This window comes from Neofelis nebulosa, chromosome 8 (genome assembly GCF_028018385.1).
Source record: "Neofelis nebulosa isolate mNeoNeb1 chromosome 8, mNeoNeb1.pri, whole genome shotgun sequence".
NCBI classification, from domain to species: Eukaryota; Metazoa; Chordata; class Mammalia; order Carnivora; family Felidae; genus Neofelis; species Neofelis nebulosa.
The window spans coordinates 103,283,033-103,301,180 of NC_080789.1; the positions used below are offsets into that span (position 1 = coordinate 103,283,033).

General features: G+C 36.8%; 1 protein-coding gene across 4 annotated transcripts in view; it reads left to right on the forward strand.

Annotated features, from left to right (window-relative positions):
- AKAP3 (A-kinase anchoring protein 3) overlaps window positions 1-18,148 on the forward strand; it is a 45,963-nt gene that overhangs the window by 2,255 nt on the left and 25,560 nt on the right. For 3 of the 4 annotated variants that reach the window (XM_058743959.1, XM_058743963.1, XM_058743960.1), the window contains exons 2-4: window positions 330-458; window positions 3,535-3,639; window positions 6,714-6,809. In XM_058743959.1, coding sequence (XP_058599942.1) covers window positions 6,714-6,809 — 96 coding nt within the window. In that variant the 5' untranslated portion in view covers window positions 330-458; window positions 3,535-3,639. Of the gene's footprint in view, window positions 1-329; window positions 459-3,505; window positions 3,640-6,713; window positions 6,810-18,148 lie in introns of all 4 variants that reach the window. The other variant, XM_058743961.1, reaches the window with a different exon arrangement.

The window sequence follows — 18,148 nt, forward strand, 5'->3', positions numbered from 1 at the left end:
CCATGGGCTTTGTATAAAAAAATTAGCAGATGCTCAGTTTTTATTTCTTCCCTGTACCCATCTGAATTTGTTTGTACATAACACTGTTGTTTTAAGTGCAACCCATTGGTAAAATTCCCCGTCCCGTATTCCCTTCCTAAATTAGATACTTAAAGGAGAAAAATAATTGGAAGCAAGCCAGCCCAGTCCTTCCAAACTAAGCATCAGAGCCTTGGAGTGTATCTTCACCTATCCCCCTTGTCCTTTGACAACTCAGTTTGTGGTAGCTTCACTACTGTTGCTATAGAGACAATGATATCACCAGTTGTGATTCTGATGTCACTCTTCAGTCCCAACAAGGGGGAGGTACATGGAAGGCTGGGGGAGGAAACAAGATCTTGAGCTGAGCAAGAACATCCCAGCATCTTCACTGGGCATCACTGGAGTCTTCTGCGGTTCACTATTCCAGTGCTACAGAGGTAAGAAATTCCACTGGACTGATAAAACAGCCCATTTTCTGAGCCTCTGTGGTTAAAAAGGAGAATTCAGTGACAAGCGATGGTTAACTTTTAGTATTCAACCCAGCCTCCTTCTTTGCACAGTTTTAATTTTTGCATCAGTTTTCTGGGAATAAATAAGCCTCTCACTCAGTAGCATTACAGCTAAAGCTACCATCTTTACTGCTGAAATTTTTATTTTGTTGCAGATTTGACCCGATCTCCTTGGCCATCTTTTTGGGATCATGAGGGGCTCTTACTCCCTGCTTCCCAATTTGACAATGAGACTGGAAGCTTGACTACCTGCTGACTTATTTTCATTGTGTAGCTATTCCAAAAGTTTTTTGTTTTTTGTTTTTTGTTTTTTAACCCCAGTGCTCTAATAGCAAAATCAGACTGGTGTAGCTCTGAGTCCCGAATCTCCTCTACTTTCATTCTCTCTACTATTATTTCTGAAGCCTTGGCTAGACAATATGTAGCCATGTGGAGGAAGTGTCTGTACTTTATGGTGCAATAGAGGAAGAAACTAAGGGAAAAATGAAAGTGGAGGAGATTCACAGAGAAGCTTAACACTGAATGGTATCACCAAGGGAAAAAGACACACACACACACACACACACACACACACACACACACTTTTATCCTTAAACAAAATCAGTTGTAACTGATGTCAACAATAACCAAATTTATTGAGTGTGTACAATGCGCCAGGCACTTAGAGGAAGGCAGCAAGACAGAAAAAGAGAATATATATAATTGAATATATTCCTTTTTAAAACTAGTTACGAAACTTGGTTGAATGAACTTTAAAACTTAGTATGATATGTATCAGACCTGCTTCATATATGTTGTCTGTAGTTTGGGCTTTTCTGTGACTTTAAGAACCTTGAGTAAACAGGAGCCTCTTGCTTATGATGGATACAGAAGAAAACAGTCTTGAGATAGAGTTATGGTCTGGAGTACAGCAACCATAACCAAACCCCTGTGTTATGCCCTCTCTGGCTGGTATTCATGATTTGCACTCCTTCTCAATTAGTATTGAGGTAGCAACCACATTGGCACTTTTAAGAAATATCCCTTCTATTGGCTGCAGGATCCCTCTATTGGCCATAGAAAAATTTCACAGCTTGCAGGATGCTAACCTGTATTATTTAAAGTAGTATGTCCATTGTTTTTAACACTCCCTTTCTGAGCCTCAGTTTCCTAATCTGTAAAATGAGGTTGTGAGAATGGTTTCTAGGGTCCATTTGTCTATACATTGTATACAGTTATCTTTCTTTCCTCATCAAATTTAATAGATAATACAAAGCATTCGTTTTGTCTTTTACATCCTACCCTAACTCCAGGGTATTGTTCACCAACTTTAAGCATAAGAAATTTATGACACCATTCATTGGCTCCATTAAATTCTAGAGTTTCCTTCCCTCTTTTCCATCTCATTATGAAAAATATATACAGATTTAGAAGTCTGAATATTACCATCAAAAGATATTTAAGTACCATATATATTATTATATACATAGTACTATATATATAGTAATACTATACATATATATATACACTATACATATATATAGTACTGTGTATATAGTAATATAATGTACTTATTGTATATGTATATTATGCATATGTGTATACTATGTATATATGTATGCATATACATGTATATATGTATACTATGTATATAGTAATATATTTAGTACTATATATATAGTCTAAAGGTCCATGGATGCAGATAAACACGCAAGAAGACATAGAAAATATAATTAAAAAATGCTAGTACATCTAGGTGGAAGTGTTTGCTGGATACATGTGACTAAAATATGTTCTTTCTGTTTGTGAAAGAAGTTCAAGAGCACTTTTGAAGTAATGATTTATTTGTATTATTGGGATAGGAGAGTCTGTTAATAAACCACTATATATATATATATATATATATATATATATATATTTACACATATATATATGTATATATATACATGTACATACATATATATGTGTAAATATATATATACATATATATGTGTAATATATATATATATATATATATATATATATATATATATATATATGGAGAGAGAGAGGGAGAGAGAGTTATTCTCAGATTCTCCTATTAAAGAAAGAACAGTTGACACTATCTGGAATTTGAAATGGGCACTATTCATATATTCATTCTTTCAGCAGACAATTATTAAGCACCAACTTTAATACACTAGTTATGAGGGATACCAAGATGAGTAAGAAAATGCATCTGCCCTTAGAAAGCCATCTAATAAAGGAGATGAAATATATGTGAGCAATTAAAAAACTAGATGGGATGTAAAGGTTGAAGCAAAATATGACGTAAACCTTGATGGAGAACCAATCACATTGAATTAGGTATTTAGGAAATATTTCATAGATCGGGTAACCTTTGTCCTGAACTATCAAACAAGGGTGGTATTTAGAGAGACATCACTAGGAGGTTGGGTGGATATTCCAGTATGAGAGTACAATGCCCTAATGTCTTAAAGTACAATGCCCTAATGTCCTAATTTAAATGTCTTATAAGAGGTAGTGTAAGGGAGATCATTGATCTGGAAGTTATATCTAACTAACTATAAATCCCCTTTACAACATGAAGATGTATATTTCTCTTAAGTCCTCAAAAGAATATTTACAGAGTGTTTTGAGATCCATGAATTAATTCAGGGTACTTATTCTTCATTCTAGCTATTTATTTTTTGACTTACTAATCAAGCAAGTTTGAGATTAACCTAAAAACTTTTAGTTTCGTCATTGTTATTTAAGGCTATAAATCACTGATTTGGAAGTGGAGAATAATAATAGTCATTTCAGGAACTGTTAGCCAAAAGATAGAACCTTTTTTTGTCGTCTGGGAACCATCAGACTGCACCCAGAATAAGATCTGGACTTGAAATTTGAATGTCATTTTGTGCTCATGACTTGTGTGCTACATGTGAAAAATAATGTGTAAGTCAAAATCATTATTTGGTAATAAGGGCAATTGGGTTCATATGTAAAATTAGTCATTTTTATCTGTGTCTTTCCATTTCAGATCCCTTATATTTCATGGCAGGAGGGGTGGGTAAATTTAGGGATAGTGAAGACAACAAATTAATCAAGAGCTTTCCTCGTATCTCAGAACCTGTCATCAGTAAGAGTAAGTGATCACATAATTTCCTTGCTTTTGCACTTAATTTTCACTCTTACTTTTTAATTGTGATATATAGCTTAAATAAGTTAGGAGATCCTGTTGAGTTTGTCATTTTCTATTAGAAGCAATTCATTAGGATGAAATATCAACTGGAGATTGAGAGGTAAGCTATTGACTCTCACTTGCTCTGTCAACAGTCCAGAGCAACCTGTTTCTAAGTCTTCTCATTATTTGTCCAAGTAATAGTAATATCCATTCCTTTATTCGTGGTAATGACTCAAGCATAAGGATATTAGCATATAATAGCTGCTGAGAGACCATACTAGGCTTAACTTCATAGACCTTAAAAACTCCCTTGTTAGGGTTAAAAGAAAACTATTAAAATGAGATGCCAAAGAACTTTAGGAAATTGTAGAAATGTTTTAACGAAAAGAATAAATATTTATCTTTCTGGAGCTGGCCAGTCTTTCTCAGAGAGAATCTCTCCAGATAAACCCAGGCCCAGGGATTCTCATTCTTATGCAGATGTATATTAGAATCATTCCAGGGAGCTTTTACAAAATTCAATGTCTAAGTTTCCCCACCCCAAAACCATTGAAATAAAATTTTTGGGGGGTTGTCTGGGTGGCTCAGTCAGTTGAGCATCCGACTTTGGCTCAGGTCATTATCTCACGGTTTGTGGGTTCAAGCCCCTCATCAGGTTCTCTGATGTCAGTGCAGGGCCCACTTTGGATCCTATGTCCCTCCTCTCTCTCTGCCCCTTCCCTGCTTGTGTTCTCTCTCTCAAAAATAAATAAACATTTTAAAAATGTTTCTTAAAAAAGGAAATAAGATTCTTTGGAAGGTAGTATCTGAGTCAGTATCTTTATTTTATTTATTTTTTTTTTATAAGTTTTTTTTTCAATTTTTTTTTTTTTTTTTTTTTGGGACAGAGAGAGACAGAGAATGAACGGGGGAGGGGCAGAGAGAGAGGGAGACACAGAATCGGAAACAGGCTCCAGGCTCCGAGCCATCAGCCCAGAGCCTGACGTGGGGCTCGAACTCACGGACCGCGAGATCGTGACCTGGCTGAAGTCGGACGCTCAACCGACTGCGCCACCCAGGCGCCCCTGAGTCAGTATCTTTAAACAGCTCTCTGGGTGATTCTAAGGTCTAATCAGGGTGGAGAACCCATTGCTTACCCAAGGAATCTATTGTATTACAGTGTCAGGAAGAGTAAGAGAAACTGTGTCCCTAACTCAGGAACCTGAATTAGTGATTGGGGTATGAAAATACATACAAATCCTTGTGGGAGCAAAAGACAAGTAGCTCTTAAAAGGTCTTCTGTTTTATTATTTATTTATTTATTTATTTGAGAGAGAGAGAGAGAGAGAATGAGCTGGGGAGGGGCGGTGGGGGGGGGGGTGGGGAACAGAGGATCTGAAGCAGGCTCCAGGCTCTGAGCTATCAGCAGAGAGCCCGATGCAGAGCTCGAACTCCTGAACCACGAGATCATAACCTGAGCAGAAGTTGGATGCTTAACCAACTGAGCCACCCAGGGACCCCTATTTTCTTTTTAATAATTACCCATAATATTTTATATGACAAGAATAATAAATCCATTTATAAGTAAGCTTAAGTCATGTGTGTAATCTGTATTTTATTTGTGTTGGTTTAATTTTGAAGGAGGATGTCAATCCCCACCACTGCCCAAAGACCTTTAAAACAAATATTTCCAATTAACCAGCTATTCAACCCCTAATAATGCTTATTTCAAGCAAATTTTTATAAAATGCAATTTCACTGTAAAAAAAATTAGGATGAGCTTTTGGACTTTACTGTAACAGTTTAAAACAACTTATAACAATTTTAAATACTTGCTTTGCTTTGTGCAAACCAAATATGAATCTGTATATCTGCTTAATAAAAATTTTTAGGCACATTAGAGAGGAAATACTGGCTTATTCTACCTTATTGAGAAGTATAGATGTAAGCAAAGTTTGTAATGAAAGCAGGGAACTTCAGTATGGAAGCCTGGTATTGGAAATCTGGCATGGAAAAAGAGGTCAAAGAGAAGCTTCTCATACTTGTAGATTAGCAGTGGACAAATATTATGATAATTGGCCATATTTTTGAAGACTATCAAATAAGATGCAATGGTATGGAAAGTGGACAAGACTACGGCAAGGAATATAAGAATAGGGGCTATTACACTAAATTTTGAGGTGAGCCAAAAGCAAGTGTAAGCAATTCTTTCATGACAAATGGCAACAAATGAAAGAAGACAGTGGTAGCAGCTAGATGGAGGCTTGTGGTGGGAGAAAACAACTAAAATGATTATCAGCTTTCTGGTTTGGAAGACTAGCTAGATGGCAGTGCCATTATTGAGATTAGGGAGTAGAGCAAAGTATTGGGAGAGCTATAGTACAGTCAGTATCAGCAAGGGCATCCACGCAAAGGCCCATTGGATGGTGCATGTGGTATCTCTTTTCTCTTGGCCTCAAGAATATTGGCTGAACCATGGAGACTAAGAATTCTCCCAGGATCCTTGGCTACTTGGAGGAGGGATTGGTCTTAAGGAGGATCTACTAGACTTATTGTTAATGTAAATTAAGCTAGTGCTCTAGAAATTAATGAAAATTAAGCATATATTACTTTAAAAATAAGCTGGTGGGCAAAAAAAAAAAAAGTTGGTGGGACAACAACAGGCAGAAAGACACAAATTAATTCTATTTTGATCACATTGAGTTTTGAGTGTCTACTGAAAATCCAGGATGTGGAAGGGTTATCAAGCAAGAACACACAGAGCAGAACACATGGCTACATAGGTTCATTTATGAACAAATCTGTATTAAGCACATCTACATATACCAAGCACCAGCTTCCGTACTAGAGACACATATATTTAAGAAATCTTCCTGCAGTTGACAGCTGAGGATGAAGAGATCCAGAGTTCAGTGGGTTGAAGTAGCTTTTGGGATAGGTCTCTCTATTGAAAGCATTGCTCCTATTTTCCACACCTCAGCCATTTGCCTATTTCTCTTTATGTTCATGTAACCTGTCCCTTTGATGACCCTTTCTCATTTTTTTTCTACTTCCAGATGTCAGATAGGGTTGACTGGCTACAAAGCCAAAATGGAGTATGCAAAGTTGATGTTTATACTCCTGGAGACAGCCAAGCCCAAGACTGGAAAATGGTAAGGGTCAACCACTTTTTATAGATACTAAATTAGGAATAAGTGGAGTACTATTAAGAGTAGCCTTACTCTCTCTACCACCACTACCCCACCTCTTATTTTCAATGGTGAAATTCTTGGGGAAAAATACGAATTCCTCTAGAACAAAAAGTTACCATCCATATTGTTTTGGGGGTAAATTCTATAATATGGTAATTTCATAGAAGAAATATAGTATAATTAATGCAAAACATATATTACAGCTGTAAAATTTTGTTAGTTTTTAAACAGAAAGGGATTGGATTTCAAACAGAAATGTCTCAAAAGTTCACAAACTATTTTCTGAAATGTAGAACACCTCAAAATTCTCAAAAGCATAAATTCTCATCTAAGTAACATTATCATTCTGCCTTCATCAGCCAACAAACATTTATTAAGTACTTAGTGTCAGGCACTATAAATCAGGGTTTAGTTAGAAGATGGAAACCATATCAAGTAATTTGATATTAAAAAATTTAGTGAGGGGTTCCTGGATGCTCAGTTGGTTGAGCATCTGACTTCGGCTCAGATTGTGGTCTTGCTGTCAGCACAGAGCCTGCTTCAGATCCTCCATTTCTCTCTCCCTCACCTCCCAAAATAAATAAACATTAATTTTTTTTTAATTTAATGAAAGGCAATTAACTAAGTTAACCACTAAAAGCTGTAAAAGAAAACTGTAAGAGTTCCAGAAGTAGCAAGTGTAGAGAGAAGCCACTACCCCTAAGCTGCAAGAGAGTGAACAGGAAGAGACTAAGAACTCACAGAAGCTCCTTCTCCTTCAACCAAGGCAGCTTCAGATTTCTTTGGACAGAGTGTGGCTGCCACAGGAGCACTAGCCTGCTGGTGCAGAATACATTTGCCAGGAGGTGCAAGTGGGCCAGAAGTTCAGTGTCTGTCCAGTGCCCTCTACTAACAAAGCCAGTTGCCAAAGAAAAAATGTTAAAAGGGGTCCAATTCCAGTGTCACAGAGCAAGGCAAAGCATGGTAGACTTGGAGGTGAGAGACAATGTGGATGACTGGCACAGACTCTGTGCTTAGTCCTAGGGTCAAAGATATAAAAACAGGTTAGACAGAATTCTTTTTCTTAATTTAAGGGTTTCATAATCTAATGGAGTCACTGTGGTGATTCTCATCCTTAGTATCAATATTTATCAAACACCTATTTGCATGTAATGTTGCATGACCCATCTATTTATTCAAAATCTATTTGGTCTATCTTATATAGCCTAAGAGAGAAAACACTAACAAATCTGCACAAAACATTAGGACATATAGATAATGAATATCCAATTACTATAGAGTAAGTGCCAATCAAAACTGCTTCTATTAGATCTTTTCTTTACCTTTGCTCTTTCCTGTAGAAAAACAAAAGATCAATTTTAATACTAAATCAAATTAAAAAAAACAGTCACGATTTATCATTAAGGAAGGAACACTCTGGGGTATGCAACAATAAATAATATAACAGAAAGTGAATTTAGAATAATAGTCATAAAATTAATCGCTGGGCTTGAAAACAGTATAGAGGACAGCAGAGAATCTCTCTTGCTACAGAGATCAAGGAACTAAGGAACAGTCAGGAGGAGCTGAAAAATGCTTTAAACGACATGCAAAATAAAATGGAAATGACCACGGCTCGGATTGAAGAGGCAGAGGAGAGAATAGGTAAACTAGAAGATAAAATTATGGAAAAAGAGGAAGCTGAGAAAAAGATAAAGAAATCCAGGAGTATGAGGGGAAAATTAGAGAACTAAGTGATACACTAAAAAGAAATAATATACACATAATTGGTATCCCAGAGGAGGAAGAGAGAGGGAAAGGTGCTGAAGGTGTACTTGAAGAAATAATAGCTGAGAACTTCCCTGAACTGGGGAAGGAAAAAGGCATTGAAATTCAAGAGGCACAGAGAACTCCCTTCAGACGTAACTTGAATCGATCTTCTGCATGACATATAGTGAAACTGGCAAAATACAAGGATAAAGAGAAAATTCTGAAAGCAGCAAGGGATAAACGTGCCCTAACATATAAAGGGAGACCTATAAGACTCGTGACTGATCTCTCTTTTGAAACTTGGCAGGCCAGAAAGGCATGGCAGGAGATCTTCAATGTGATGAACAGGAAAAATATGCAGCCGAGAATCCTTTATCCAGCAAGTCTGTCATTTAGAATAGAAGGAGAGATAAACGTCTTCCCAAACAAAAAAAAACTGAAGGAATTCGTCACCACTAAACCAGCCCTACAAGAGATCCTAAGGGGAATCCTGTGAGACAAAGTACCAGAGACATCGCTACAAGCATAAATCATACAGACATCACAATGACTCTAAACCCGTATCTTTCTATAATAACACTGAATGTAAATGGACTAAATGCACCAACCAAAAGACATAGGGTATCAGAATGGATAAAAAAACAAGACCCATCTATTTGCTGTCTACAAGAGACTCATTTTAGACCTGAGGACACCTTTAGATTGAGAGTGAGGGGATGGAGAACTATTTATCATGCTACTGGAAGCCAAAAGAAAGCTGGAGTAGCCATACTTATATCAGACAAACTAGACTTTAAATTAAAGGCTGTAACAAGAGATGAAGAAGGGCATTATATAATAATTACAGGGTCTATCCATCAGGAAGAGCTAACAGTTATAAATGTCTATGCGCCGAATACAGGAGCCCCCAAGTATATAAAACAATTACTCATAAACATAAACAACCTTATTGATAAGAATGTGGTAATTGCAGGGGACTTTAACACTCCACTTACAGAAATGGATAGATCATCTAGACACACGGTCAATAAAGAAACAAGGGCCCTGAATGATCAGATGGATCAGATGGACTTGACAGATATATTTAGAACTCTGCATCCCAAAGCAACAGAATATACTTTCTTCTTGAGTGCACATGGAACATTCTCCAAGATAGATCATATACTGGGTCACAAAACAGCCCTTCATAAGTATACAAGAATTGAAATTATACCATGAATACTTTCAGACCACAATGCTATGAAGCTTGAAATCAACCACAGGCAAAAGTCTGGAAAACCTCCAAAAGCATGGATGTTAAACACCCTACTAAAGAATGAGTGGGTCAGCCAGGCAATTAGAGAAGAAATCAAAAAATTTATGGAAACAAACAAAAATGAAAATACAACAATCCAAACACTTTGGGATGCAGCGAAGGCAGTCCTGAGAGGAAAATACATTGCAATCCAGGCCTATCTCAAGAAACAAGAAAAATCCCAAATACAAAATCTAACAGCACACCTAAAGGAAATAGAAGTAGAACAGCAAAGGCAGCCTAAACCCAGCAGAAGAAGAGAAATAATAAAGATCAGAGCAGAAATAAACAATACAGAATCTAAAAAAACTGTAGAGCAGATCAACGAAACCAAGAGTTGGTTTTCTGAAAAAATAAACAAAATTGACAAACCTCTAGCCAGGCTTCTCAAAAAGAAAAGGGAGATGACCCAAATAGATAAAATCATGAATGAAAATGGAATGATTACAACCAATCCCTCAGAGATACAAACAATTATCAGGGAATACTATGAAAAATTATATGCCAACAAACTGGACAACCTGGAAGAAATAGACAAATTCCTAAACACCCACACTCTTCCAAAACTCAATCAGGAGGAAATAGAAAGCTTGAACAGACCCATAACCAGCGAAGAAATTGAATCGGTTATCAAAAATCTCCCAACAAATAAGAGTCCAGGACCAGATGGCTTCCCAGGGGAGTTCTACCAGACGTTTAAAGCAGAGATAATACCTATCCTTCTCAAGATATTCCAAGAAATAGAAAGGGAAGGAAAACTTCCAGACTCATTCTATGAAGCCAGTATTACTTTGATTCCTAAACCAGACAGAGACCCAGTAAAAAAAGAGAACTACAGGCCAATATCCCTGATGAATATGGATGCAAAAATTCTCAATAAGATACTAGCGAATCAAATTCAACAGCATATAAAAAGAATTATTCACCATGATCAAGTGGGATTCATTCCTGGGATGCAGGGCTGGTTCAACATTCGCAAATCAATCAACGTGATACATCACATTAATAAAAGGAAAGATAAGAACCATATGATCCTGTCAATCGATGCAGAAAAGGCCTTTGACAAAATTCAGCACCCTTTCTTAATAAAAACCCTTGAGAAAATCGGGATAGAAGGAACATGCTTAAACATCATAAAAGCCATTTATGAAAAGCCCACAGCTAACATCATCCTCAATGGTGAAAAACTGAGAGCTTTTTCCCTAAGATCAGGAACACGACAGGGATGCCCACTCTCACCGCTGTTGTTTAACATAGTGCTGGAAGTTCTAGCTTCAGCAATCAGAAAACAAAAGGAAATCAAAGGCATCAAAACTGGCAAAGATGAAGTCAAGCTTTCACTTTTTGCAGATGACATGATACTATACATGGAAAATCCGATAGACTCCACCAAGTCTGCTAGAACTGATACATGAATTCAGCAAAGTTGCAGGATACAAAATCAATGTACAGAAATCAGTTGAATTCTTATACACTAACAATGAAGCAACAGAAAGACAAATAAAGAAACTGATCCCATTCACAATTGCACCAAGAAGTATAAAATACCTAGGAATAAATCTAACCAAAGATGTAAAAGATCTGTATGCTGAAAACTATAGAAAGCTTATGAAGGAAATTGAAGAAGATATAAAGAAATGGAAAGACATTCCCTGCTCATGGATTGGAAGAATAAATATTGTTAAAATGTCAATACTACCCAAAGCTATCTACACATTCAATGCAATCCCAATCAAAATTGCACCAGCATTCTTCTTGAAGCTAGAACAAGCAATCCTAAAATTCACATGGAACCACAAAAGGCCCCAAATAGCCAAAGTAATTTTGAAGAAGAAGGCCAAAGCAGGAGGCATCACAATCCCAGACTTTAGCCTCTACTACAAAGCTGTAATCATCAAGACAGCATGGTATTCGCACAAAAACAGACACATAGACCAATGGAATAGAATAGAAACCCCAGAACTAGACCCACAAACATATGGCCAACTAATCTTTGACAAAGCAGGAAAGAACATCCAATGGAAAAAAGACAGTCTCTTTAACAAATGGTGCTGGGAGAACTGGACAGCAACATGCAGAAGGTTGAAACTAGACCACTTTCTCACACCATTCACAAAAATAAACTCAAAATGGATAAAGGACCTGAATGTGAGACAGGAAACCATCAAAACCCTAGAGGAGAAAGCAGGAAAAGACCTCTCTGACCTCAGCCGTAGCAATCTCTTACTCGACACATCCCCAAAGGCAAGGGAATTAAAAGCAAAAGTGAATTACTGGGACCTTATGAAGATAAAAAGCTTCTGCACAGCAAAGGAAACAACCAACAAAACTAAAAGGCAACCAACGGAATGGGAAAAGATATTTGCAAATGACATATTGGACAAAGGGCTAGTATCCAAAATCTATAAAGAGCTCACCAAACTCCACACCTGAAAAACAAATAACCCAGGGAAGAAATGGGCAGAAAACATGAATAGACACTTCTCTAGAGAAGACATTCGGATGGCCAACAGGCACATGAAAAGATGCTCAACGTCGCTCCTTATCAGGGAAATACAAATCAAAACCACACTCAGATATCACCTCACGCCAGTCAGAGTGGCCAAAATGAACAAATCAGGAGACTATAGATGCTGGAGAGGATGTGGAGAAACGGGAACCCTCTTGCACTGTTGGTGGGAATGCAAATTGGTGCAGCCACTCTGGAAAACTGTGGAGGTTCCTCAGAAAATTAAAAATAGACCTACCCTATGACCCAGCAATAGCACTGCTAGGAATTTACCCAAGGGATACAGGAGTACTGATGCATAGGGGGCACTTGTACCCCAATGTTTATAGCAGCACTCTCAACAATAGCCAAATTATGGAAAGAGCCTAAATGTCCATCAGCTGATGAATGGATAAAGAAATTGTGGTTTATATACACAATGGAGTACTACAGGGCAATGAGAAAGAATGAAATATGGCCCTTTGTAGCAACGTGGATGGAACTGGAGAGTGTGATGCTAAGTGAAATAAGCCATACAGAGAAAGACAGATACCATATGTGTTCACTCTTATGTGGATCCTGAGAAACTTAACAGAAACCCATGGGGGAGGGGAAGGAAAAAAAAAAGAGGTTAGAGTGGGAGAGAGCCAAACCATAAGAGACTCTTAAAAACTGAGAACAAACTGAGGGTTGATGGGGGGTGGGAGGGAGGGGAGGGTGGGTGATGGGTATTGAGGAGGGCACCTTTTGGGATGAGGACTGGGTGTTGTATGGAAACCAATTTAACAATAAATTTCATATATTGAAAAAAATAAAAAGAAATGAGCAAGGTATCCAATTAATATCCATGAATTAACTCAATTTAATACCAATGTTTTAAGTTACATTAAAGATGCTGGAAATTTACAATCAAGCCAACAATACCATAAAATATAATAACTGTTGTAATAAAGTTTGTCCGAATAATCATTCAATTCGATTAAACACAAATTTATATTTTTCATGATCTTAAACATTAAGTAGAAGTAATATAGCTTATTGGATTTTTATAACCTGTATAAGTTTATGAAGAACATATCAAAGTAAAATAAAAATGCACACTTCCATTATACTTAATACTGAGAAATCATAAAAGACATAGCTGTTTTTATGAATTCAAAATTATTTAATTCAATTTGTTTGTCAAAGATTATCCTAACTTATGTGAACTTAAGCTCCTAAAATCTTAACCTGATTAAGATTCCTTTATAAGAATACTTTTTCCAATCAGAATAGAGATCCTTTAATTTAAGACTTTATAATCTAATATAGCATCATGTGGAGTAGGAAGATACTACTGCTTACACTTAATGTTCTTTTTTAATGACAAATACTGATAGCTTATAGCCTCAATTCTAAACTTGCAGCCATTAGATTCAAATGCCCAGTTTTCAACAAAAATCACAAGGCATACAAAGAAACAGAGTAGTGTGGCTCTCAAAGGAAAAAAAGTAGGTCAACAGAAACTGTGTCTGAAAAAGACCTGATGGCAGGTCCACTGGACAAAGACTATAAAACAGCTGTCTAAAAGATGCCCAAAGAACTAAAAGAAACATGTGGAGAAAACTGAGAAAACAACGTGTGAACAAAATGCAAATATCAAAAAGAGATAGAAAACCTAGAGATAACCTAAAAGAAATTCTGGAGATGAGAAGTATAATAACTGAATTGAAAATTTCACTAAAGGGATTCAAAGGCAGGTTTGAGCAGGCAGAAGAAGGAATCAGAAAACTTGAAAACAGGATAATGGAAATTATCAACTCTAAGGAACAGAAAGAAAAAAGATTGAAGAAAAGTGAACAGAGCCAAAGAAACCTGTGGGACACCATCAAACAAACAGCACATTGTGGGAGTCCCAGTAGGAGAAGAGAAAGAGAAAGGGCAGAGAGGATATTTGAGGAAATAATGGCTTAAAGCTTTGCAAATATGAAGAAAGGCATGAATATAAACATCCAAAAAGTTCAATAAACTCCAAGAAAAATGAACTCAAAGCGACCCATGCTGAGACACATTACAATCAAACTTTCAGAAGACAAAGACAAAAGGAATATCGGTAGAAGTGGTGTTTGACATTTCCAGGCCTGGACCACAAAAGTCTCCCATTCAGTTCTCTGTGATCTTGATATTTCCCCATAAACCTGAAGAATAGATTTTGAGGAGAGTGAAACCATGCAAAAGCAGAGCCTAGGTCCCTGAGTCACTGCAAAGAAAGCTTCTCATTGAATGTCCTCTGTAAGCAAAGTGATTGAGAAATAAACCTCTACTTTCTTCTACCACTGACACTTCAGGGGCTATTTGGTTTAAACCTAGCATTACCCCAAATACTATACTTTGCATATGTCATTTTGTTGCCACACCCACCCTGTTATATCTGACTACCAAAATGTTTAAAAGTCCATCTCAAATGCCACTACTTTTTCTAGTCACCCACCCCAAATTATCTGCCCCTTGTGTAACATTAAGCATCTCTCTTTTTATTCTTTTATAACACTGATCACATAGTATTTAGTAATATTTGTGTTCATATTTTGTCTCTACAGTGGACTTTATGCTTCCAGAAGGCAAGATCATATTTGTTTCATCTTTACATGTCCCACAGTTTCTAGTAGAGTGTGTTGTACACAAACACTGTATACATATTGAATTATGCAGATAGTTTGTATTACACATCATCTCCCCTAAATCCCTAAATCACCTCTGCAGTAGAGGGCCATCAAGTTGGTCCTACTGGTGGATAGTTTGTGTATTGGAACCTGATTTTTCCTTTCTTGAATGCTATCTCTCTCTGACTCCACCACCTTTTCTCTGTCCCTTTCTTGGACATGCCTATAGGCAGCACTCTTTCTTAAAACTTCTTCTTAAAGCTAAATTATGTCCATATAGAATTTCCCACTTTTTACTGATCTTTGGTTCAGAAAAACAATTTTTGTAAGTTTATTTGAGAGAGAGCACGAGTGGGTGAGGGGCAGAGAGAGAGAGAGAGAGAGAGAATCCCAAGCAGGCTCTGCACTGTCAGCACAGAGCCTGACGTGGGGCTTGAACTAACAAACTATAAGATCATGACCTAAGCTGAAATCAAGAGTCAGACACTTAACCAGCTGAGTGACCCAGGCACCCCAGAAAAAAAATGTTAAAAAAAATTCATCACAGAAGCTCAGCAAGTAGCTGAACTCCTACCTGGTCTGATAGGAATGAATCTCCCATAGCTCCTACCTGGTTTGATAGGAATGAATTACAGTACACATCCCTAGCCATACTGTCTTCCAGTACTTCTCTTTTCATCCAGGGCAGTACTTCCCATATATACAGGAAGTCAAGTTTTGGGGTTTTTTTCAATTTTTTTAACGTTTATTATTGAGAGACAGAAACAGAGCATGAGCAGGGGAGGGGCAGAGAGAGGAGGAGACACAGAATCTGAAGCAAGCTCCAGGCTCTGAGCTGTCAGCACAGAGCTGGACATGGGGCTCTAATTCACAAACCGTGAGATCATGACCTGAACCGAAGTCAGATACCTAACCGAGTGAGCCACCCAGGCACCCCAGGAAGTCAAGTTTTATTCCCTAGTACTCCCGTAGATGGCTAGCTATGTTTCACTGTATCATCAAGTTTATTGACTTCTCTTAATCTTCTCTTATCTCTTCTGAAATCTAATCTCAACATGAAATGTTGGAGTAGTATTAATCATATCCACCACCATAAGATTACACAGTTTTGTGCATATTATGTCATTTAATACTAATTGTAACCACATGAGGAAATTATTAAAATTAATAATTTTCATATGATCCAGCAATTCCTTTGTATATCTGAAGGGAACAAAATCACTATTTTTAAGAGATACCTGCACCCTGTGTTTATTGCAGCATTATTTACAATAACCAATACATGAAAGCAACCTAAGTGTCCATCCATGGATGACTCACTAAAGAAAATACACAACAGAATATTATCCAGCCATAAAAAGAAGGGAGTCTTGCCATTTGCAATAACATGGATGGACCTAGAAGGTATTAAGCTAAGTGAAATAAGTCAGACAGAGAAAGACAAATACCATATGATCTCACTTATATGTAGAATCTTAAAAAAAGGGGGGGACTCATAGATGCAGAGAACAAGTGGGTGGCTGCCAGAGGTGGGTGGTGTGAGAGTGAGCAAAATGGGTGAAGAGGGTCAAAAGGTATAAACTTCCAACTATAAAATAAATAAATCCTGGGGATTTAATGTATAGCATGGTGACCATAGTTAATAATACTATATTGTATATCTGAAAGTTGCAAAGAGAGTAGATCTTAAAAGTTCTCGTCACATGAAAAATAGTTTTGAACTATGCATGGTGATGGATGCTAACTAGACTTATGGTGGTGATCATTTTGCAATAATGCAAATATTGGATCATTATAATTTGAATCTGAAACTAATATAATGTTATATGTCAATTAAATCTCAATAAAAAATAATGAACTTTCGGCCATGCATCAAAAGTAAACACAGAAACACAAAAATCACATGTGCATAAATCAAAGAGCTCTTCTCCTTCCAAGTGGGCACAAAATTCTTAATTACTTTGAGCTTGAGAGGAGCAAAAAAATACATTGTCTCTTACCCAATAGAAAATAAATCTCTATAACAATTATTCCATTAAAGAATCACAAAATGGTTAAGCAATAAAACCAAGTTCTTGATCATTGCTGCCACCAATGGTTATTGGCCATAAAAGAACCAAAATGAAAACCAAAAGAAAAATCAGTACATAGGAAAATTAAAACTAGAAAAAAGAAAATGTCTGCAAAGTTCTATTGCCACCTTGAATTCATCTCTGGGGTCAAAGAAAAAATGTACCTGGTACACTTCCCTCAATATTCTCTCAAGATGAATCTTTTGGACATCTTGGCAAAGACTTCCAAAACTATTAAAATATCATTTTCAGAGAAGGGTGAATTAATAAGCTTCATATATGTATAGAAATAAACTCACATTAAAGGTTTTCTTTAATCATTAACAAGGAACTGGTGAGGTTCAAAGGAAAATCAAAGAAAAGAACCACATATATGGATCAGGGATATTAAAGTGAAGGTGCAAATGTAGGCAAAACTGACCTTTTCCACAGTGGGGGAGGAAGTCAGTGGAACCTTCTCTGAGAATTAACATGTATAAATAAGGATTCTATTGAATTGCTATCACTTATCTACAGAGTTGTAAAATAGCTCCAAGAGGATCAGAAGATGTGGAAGACTATGCTATAAGATTATGCATAGTTTTCCACTGAAGTACAAAATTTCCCTGAAACAGCTATTATTCAAATTAGGAGAACCATCTAGGAGAACTTTACACCAACTGCCATGGCCCATGGATCCCTTAAACCAGCCCCAAAGCAGACTGATACAACTGCTTTTCTCTTCTTTCCAAGTCATTAAAACACAGCCATGTACTGTAGGTGTGGAGAGCCAATTCTGGAGTCAGAACTGTATTTGGATACTAAACTCCATCATATGGTAGCTCTGAGATACTAGCCAATTTATGTATCTTCTCTAAGCTACAATTTTGTCACCTATGAAACTAGAATTGTAATACATCCAGTGTAGAGCATATATGTAGATTAAGTGAAATAATGTGTGTAAAGCACCTAGTCCAGTGCCCAGAAAACACAAGTATTTAAGAAATAGTATCTAGTAACTATATGACACTTGGTAATTAAAATGACAAATCATTATTTTTTTGATGGTTATAAAT